The sequence below is a fragment of the Mizuhopecten yessoensis genome, unplaced genomic scaffold (genome assembly GCF_002113885.1).
Source record: "Mizuhopecten yessoensis strain PY_sf001 unplaced genomic scaffold, ASM211388v2 scaffold9199, whole genome shotgun sequence".
Classification (NCBI taxonomy): domain Eukaryota; kingdom Metazoa; phylum Mollusca; class Bivalvia; order Pectinida; family Pectinidae; genus Mizuhopecten; species Mizuhopecten yessoensis.
In genome coordinates this window covers 17,639-25,123 of record NW_018407928.1, presented here as the reverse complement: position 1 = coordinate 25,123, position 7,485 = coordinate 17,639, and the positions used below count along the sequence as shown (strand labels likewise).

Genomic DNA, 7,485 nt, shown 5'->3' with positions numbered 1-7,485 from the left:
AGAGAGAGAGAGAGAGAGAGAGAGAGAGAGAGAGAGAGGGGGTGGATGTGGGGATGTGTTTGTCTCAAAATAAAAACCGACGGCTTGGGCGAACATGGGCTGTTCATCAAAACTAATTATTTTTCGTTTGATGCATACAATCAAAATTGTTACGGCGTTAACAAGCCGTGTTCAAAAAGAACACGCCCACAAACCGAACGGTTGTTTCAGCGTGTCAATCACTGCATCTGGCTCGTCGATTGGTCGATAGAACGTTTGAGGTCGGTGTCGTCTTTGATTTCAGAGGCAGTGTACAACATTGTATCTTTTTCGGAGACTTGTTGTTTGCGCGCATTGTCAACTTAAGATTACGCATACATGTATATGGAAATATAAAATTTACATTGCATGTACATGTTTCAAACCATGTGTCATGACTTGAATGTTTCGTTAAATGTATACCTATCCACATTTTCGTGAACTATACTGGTATTTATGATTACAAGATGGCAAAATGAAGAATATTACAAATGCTGGAAAGCTGTCCATACCGGCCGCTGCACTGAACAAGTAATATCATAGGACGGTGCAAGATTCGACAACTCTGTCGCTTGACTTTTGTAACGTTTACATGCAAATGTATACGTGTTAAATATATTTGTAAATGTTTCAAGCTACATACATATATATCTATATCAATTAATTGCCATATTACACTGTTTCGTTGAGCATATCCACATGCTATTGCGTACACAGGGACTTGACACGTTCCTATGACCCAGAATGAAAAAAAATACCTTTCATGCTGGGTCATAGGAACCTGTCAAGTCCCTGTGATTGCGTATATGTATTCACAACATATACAACCAAACGAAAGTGTAAGAATAGGCAAAAATTGCATGATTTATTTTATACCGGCAGCATATATTTGCCGGTATAAGTATTTCCTATCTTAATAAAAACTAAACAGTTTCAATTGTAATTGCAATATTTATTCAATATTGAACAAAAACTTAATAAAAACGAAAACAATTAGGTATAAGTTTCCGGGGAATTATCTCCATGGATACGTTCCATCGAGAGTAACACTGCAGCTGGCATTCGTGGGTACATAATTTACTATCGGCACACAGGTTATCTAACGTCACTGTACCAAAATCGGGACACGTTTTAGATAAATATCAATGTTCTTTATACAATACTATACTATCAGTTCTAAAAATGTTTGTTCTTTTTTTCATAAATAGATGCTATGCACTTTTCATTTTTATCACAATTTGATATTTCAGGCGCGTGGTTCTATAAAAAGAACGCGAAATACCATCAGAGTTACGTAGGCCGTTGAACCACTTCCGGTATTTTGGTGAATATTTTGCAATAAACGATAAATATCGGAGAAAAAATATGCATAGTTGAAATATGTAAGAGTCAACGAGGGTTCTGATTAAATTTCTTCTCCAAACTCTCATTAGTTTTGATAAAATAGACTTTTGAAAATGATATCCAAATACATAGCGACGCACGGTACGTAAATCAGGAAAGACTTGTTTTGGTAATTATTCTTACCTTTAAATTGTTCATGTAACGATAATCAGCAGCCAATACAGCTGTATACGGTTTAATTGTCATGAAAAGTATTCTCAAATATAACTGTATAAATATAAGTACTTCTTTGCATTGAATGACAGTTTCTTGGGCCGATTGTACACTTACTTTTATTATAAAATAAATTGTCATCGTTTTCGTGTACATCATTGTTATTTTATAATTTACAAATATATTTAAACAGGTATGTAAGTTATTTAAGTGAACGAGTTGTCGAATCTTGCACCGTTCTGTATTATTTTTCAGTGCAACGGCAGGTATGGACAGTTTTCCAGCATGTGTAATATTCTTCATTTTGCCCTCTTGTAATCATAAATACCATTACAGTTCAAGAAAATGTGGATAGGTATACATTTAATGAAACACTCAAGTCATGACACATGGTTCGAAACATGTACATGCAATGTAAATTTTACAAGTGACGACACCGACCTCAAACGTTCTATCGACCAATCGACGAGCCAGATGCAGTGAGTGACACGCTGAAACAACCGTTCGGTCTGTGGGCGTGTTCTTTTTGAACACGGCTTGTTGACGCCGTAACGATTTTGATTGTATTATTTAAATAGATATAAAAAGCTCCGAAATAATAGCGACAGTGCCGGTAATGTCAAATATCCGAGTCGCCCAGACCTTCCACCTTTTTGGTAACACAAAAACATGAAGCATATACCAAATGTAGGACACGAGATTGGTATACTGCTAATATTTTATCAATATGTTTGTATTGTTTCTATAAACAATTACTAGAATAATGAAGACTATCGAACCCTGGTGGAGGTGTACAGAATTGATAAGTTGTTTGTAACGTAGATCGGTCACCAGCACGACTTCTGTTAGATATTTATATAAATACAAAGGCAACGAAGTGAGTGATCGGATGACAGGACCAAATGAGTAAAAATCTGGTAAAAATAAAGTACGAGGTTTATTATGAAACTAAATATTCATCCAGGTATGTAGCATGATATATCAACCTTATCCACTTAATGTAAAAATATTAATGTATTTTCCCAATTGACGTCGCCTTGATTACCAAACATACAAGAATACAACAAAATTGCGAAATGAAATGATCGCGATCGATGAAATGGTAACACTATGAGACTTTGTATGGCAGTACACTACATTTTTAATTTGCTAGAGAGGAATATCGACAACTATTCCATGCACGTCGTCATCAGTTAAAATAGACATTGATATACAAGAGGTGTCGTCAGGCGTTTCATCCTATCACTCCCAGAACGAACACTAAGAGTGCGCATGCGCATTTTTCAGAAAGCTTTGCATGATACTTGGTTCACAAATATCAAAACTCTTAATTGAACATCGTCGCATTCAGGACTATATGGTAGTTGTGGATTATGTAGTTATGAACGTACATACAAATTAAGGAAACTTCTTCTACAAACGTTGAAACATTTAGATCAAGTGCTATCCTGGCTTTTCACCGAGTGATTTTCTAGAAGTCCGTTAATGGTTGGACGGTTATTTTACATCGACTTCCGACGACATCATACACCATTGATTGGCCTACCAATATGGGAAACATAAAACAGCTTGGCGTATTTCTTTTGGCTGTCCTGTTGACTTCGGAATTAGGTAAGTATTGTTGACATTAACGTCACCGTACCCAAAACGGGATAATGTTTAGATAAATATCAATGTAATTTATACCATAAAAACAATTTTATGACAGTTTCTTGAGACGTTTTCCCACAAGTGTCCCGTTTTGTATTCTGTCTCGTTTTGGGTACAGTGACGTTTTGGGTTCGGTCCCGTTTTGGGTTCTGTACCATTTTGGGTTCTGTACCGTTTTGGGTACAGTGACGTTTTGGGTTCTGTCCCGTTTTGGGTTCGGTCCCATTTTGGGTTCGGTCCCATTTTAGGTTCTCTACCGTTTTGGGTCCCGTTCTGGGTTAGGTACCGTTTTGGGTTCAGTCCCGTTTTGGGTATTGTGACGTTAGACTTCTTATACTTGTGGTATCGTATCATTCAACTATCATTCTTTTACATTTAATAGAATATTTCATATATTGTCTTCCCTGCAATTAAGTTATGAATAATACATTCAGAGATAAAACGAGATTCAGTTAATAAGCATATCCTGGATTGTGATATAGAAATATAACGTGTTAAACGAACTCCATGATTAAGTAAATCCTATTACGACCGATCATGCATTGAACATTGATAGATATTGCGTCATATACAGACAATGCTTTTTTTAAACCTTATAGGAATAAACTAGTTTTAGCTTGTTCTGATGTTGATGGAGATTTTGTATTTGTTTTCAGTATTTACCTACTCATTTTATTATCCACTCACGAATTAAAGACGTCACTTGGTGCTAGATAGGAATTACTTATAACACCTATCCCGCGGGAGTAGCGAACAAAACGACAAATTGTTTTTAGTTAAATACGGTATTCGTTAAACACAACTCTGTAAATCGTTGTATTGTGTCTTTTTAGGTATGTACGGTAACATAGCTATGGCATCATGGTGGATACAGGGGACAGGGCCTGCAGGATCAATCTCGGACTACAACCATACATTTACGACAAGGACACCCACTGACATGAGCTGTGTTATTGCGTGTAAAAGAAGCCCATTTCCATGTTCCATGGTCAGCTATAACACAACCATACAGGAATGTCAAGGGTACGAGCCCATTCAGCAACAACTCAAAGAGCCGGACAATAACACGATATGGACACGTAAGTTGAACTCATAAGATATGGGCAAAGTCAAAGGCAATGAGTCGAATGCTGTCTTATTTGATTGAGAAGTCAAGGAATAACACAGAAAATACTGCCTTACTGGTAAACTATTTTTTAACGTAGCGGTATATATAACTTTGTATCTTTGAGCAAGATACTTTACTCCGCTTGTTCCAGTCTACTCAGCTGTAAATGAGTACGTGGTTGGGCAGTTCTATAATTGTTGAATGCTAGCTGTGAGCGCCGACATGACAGCACCGGCTGTATGCTCCCCAGGAAGAGAGATATTGGCTGGTTGCAAAGGCCCTATAACCAGGGGAAATAATTTAATTTGTGAACCGCTTTGAGACGACCTACGAACGAGGTTGTGATAAAGCGGTATTAATGAACCTTGAATTATTATTATTATAATATGCGACTCCACATCGAGCGGTGTAAGTTACTGGATTGGTGAAATTTCAGGTGTGACGCTCTCTTACATTCTCCGCACTCTTGCAGGTCGGGGAGCGAGACTGCACTGCATGTATCGTAGCAGGCGATTAATGAATGAATCCCCTGCAGAATTGGGAATTTGCTTTTGTTCCCTCTCTTAGGGGACACAAAAGCGATCAACATAAAATCTGCTGCTCCCATTGCAGTATTTGGGATCTTTAATTTTCTTTCTACTTCTATCTACCTTTTATTTCCTAGTTCCTTGCTTGGCAATAACTCACTTTTGGCTTTAATATTGAACTTTCGCCCAGATGAGGAAGGCAACGGGTTCTGTCCCCTGGCCGGGACATACCAAAGTCCTTAAAAATGGTAATTGTTATTCTCTGCTTTTTGGTTAATGGCAACGACTGGTTCACCCGTTGCCAGTAAAATGTGACCTGGCTGAATGCTATGTGCCTTCGTCATGGCATTTCAGTGAGATAGCACTATAAAGTCGACATCAGATCCGTGCTATCACAAGAAGGCAAGTAAACCCACATACTCTGTCTCCAGTATGCATACACACTTGCACGCCTACACAACACAAGGAGGCACAACCTTACATGACCTCAGATGTTAGTAGGACGTTCGACAATATAAAACCAAACCAAACCAACTCTTGCATTCTCTGTACCCCTGGAATAGCTCATGACGAAATCGTTACAGTTACATTTACCTTTTTGAAACATGGTGTTGCTTATCTGTTATCATTAAAGGAAAAGTAGATTTGTTTTTGTATTACATGAAACCAGTAAAATTCTTCAGCATCCAACCGCGTGTCATTGATTTTGTCACGACATATTCCAGAGGTGCAAAGAACGTAAAAGCGTGTAATTCCTAGAATTTCGAGGATGAATGGGTGACCCCGCGCACGTTATACGATATTACGGACGATTCCTTTAAAAGAGTATATATATACAGTTTTTGAATGAAATGAGTGGAATGTGATTTTTCGCCTGCCGATGAACAAAACTGTCTGAGAGTCAGTATTAGTGTTCGTGTTTGGAGCTGATGTGGCGCAACGTATCCACAGTCTGTGAATGGCCATCCCACAATGTTTGTATATGTTGATAGAAGGCTATCAAAGACTAATACTTTTTTAATGCTGAACGTTAAGCTTGCGTTCATCGCAATAATCACGTGAAGTTTTTGATTTCAGTTGTAGAAAGACCCATTTTCTGCAGAGTACCTGGGTATGATTTTCATCCAGCCTTCCACACGTGTATCCGAATGTACAACGTCAAAGTCACGTGGTCCGAGGCTGAGTCGTTGTGTAGGAAGGACACAGCGTATCTCATCGTTGTGGACAGCTGGGTAAAAATGGATGCCTTCTCGAATACCTTTCCAGGTAAAAGCATAACAAATACTAGTATTTATCGGCAAATTCCAAAGTGAGCTACGACTCAGCGACCCAATTAAATATTCGATGGAAGTTAAATTCAATATTAAGTAACTAAATATGTGTCTTTCTGAATTATAATATTTGTATCAAATTCATACCACCGTAAAGTAGGGAAAAAAATCCCCGAGATACATATATTCACTTTAACTTAATAAGTCACCAGAGACTTCGCGAATCCAGGGCCCGTATTCATGAAATCGTTCTCATGCTCAAGCATGGATTTGGTGCTCAAACCTTCTTATTTGTTGCTCACTTAAATTATTTATAAACGAAACACAAAATTAGGCTTAAGCACAAAATTCATGCTTGAGCATGAAAACAGTTTCATGAATACAGGCCCTGATTTATCTCTGTGATATTCATCAGGGCACATTTTTTACTTTGACAGGGTTCTACGGATGGATTGGACTACGTGAGTACGTTACTACGGTAGATGGTAGGAATTTCGAGTGGATTAACGGACAATATCAAACTGAAAACAGCTCCCTCTGGGGTCCGGGAGATCCAAGCTCTTCCATCGAGCAATGCGTAGATATTGGATATCACCAAGGCAGATTAAATGACAACTACTGTGGCGTCAAGCTGGACTACATATGTCAGCAAGATCTATAAAGTGTCATCATTAAAGTCTAGAAATGCGCCGACAATGAAAATATTGTACCACGTGACAATACATCTATCGCGTGATATATATCTTGGTAAAACGAATTTGAAAGAGAACAGTAGTTTTATGTAACTGCAAAGAGTGTAAATGTTGTATGACAATTAAGTGAAATATTGGAACCCGTTGTTTAGGAAGGGCATGTTAAAATGATGGTATAAAGACTACCATGTATACATATTCACGAATAAGACGACTTTCTTTCAGGACGTTTTCCCGTTATTGAAAAATAAGAAAAAAGTTAAAAAAGCAATTACTTTGTTTATTGTGTATGCTGTATACAGCTTAACATATCTTGTATAATGCTGTCATATATTTAACATTTTAAAATACATGTAACTTATCTTTTACATTTGTATCTTAATGTATTATATTTTTATGGTTTTTTTTTCATTTTAACATCTATATATATTTAACATCATTCATTATACCATGTCAACTCGCATATTTATAAAACATCCTTTCACGTAACTTCAGCTAGCCTTTTAATCTTCTATTTTCATATTTCCTTTTGTATTTTATTTCATTTTAAATTTTCCTTTTTCGTATTGTTTTATTTTGCGTATTTTTGAAACATTTTTCCATCAATGTAATGTGTAACGGTATAATTATGAATAGTGCTATGTCATAATGTCGCACATAGA

At 37.1% G+C, this 7,485-nt stretch overlaps 1 protein-coding gene across 1 annotated transcript; it reads left to right on the top strand.

The window, feature by feature from the left end:
• Positions 1 to 2,790: 2,790 nt before the first annotated feature.
• On the top strand, positions 2,791 to 7,143 carry LOC110457533 (C-type lectin domain family 4 member E-like). Its single transcript, XM_021508857.1, has 4 exons — positions 2,791 to 3,186; positions 4,059 to 4,304; positions 5,938 to 6,126; positions 6,569 to 7,143. Exons 1-4 carry the CDS (start codon positions 3,126 to 3,128, stop codon positions 6,790 to 6,792), a joined length of 720 nt encoding a protein of 239 aa, XP_021364532.1. The 5' UTR covers positions 2,791 to 3,125; the 3' UTR covers positions 6,793 to 7,143.
• Positions 7,144 to 7,485: the final 342 nt, after the last annotated feature.

Excerpts from the sequence above, each read along its gene's own strand:
- LOC110457533 (XM_021508857.1), top strand. The coding sequence starts at position 3,126 with ATGGGAAACATAAAACAGCTTGGCGTATTTCTTTTGGCTGTCCTGTTG. Across the intron at positions 4,305-5,937 it reads CAATAACACGATATGGACAC|TTGTAGAAAGACCCATTTTC; the intron begins GTAAGTTGAACT and ends TTTTGATTTCAG. Across the intron at positions 6,127-6,568 it reads CTTCTCGAATACCTTTCCAG|GGTTCTACGGATGGATTGGA; the intron begins GTAAAAGCATAA and ends TTACTTTGACAG.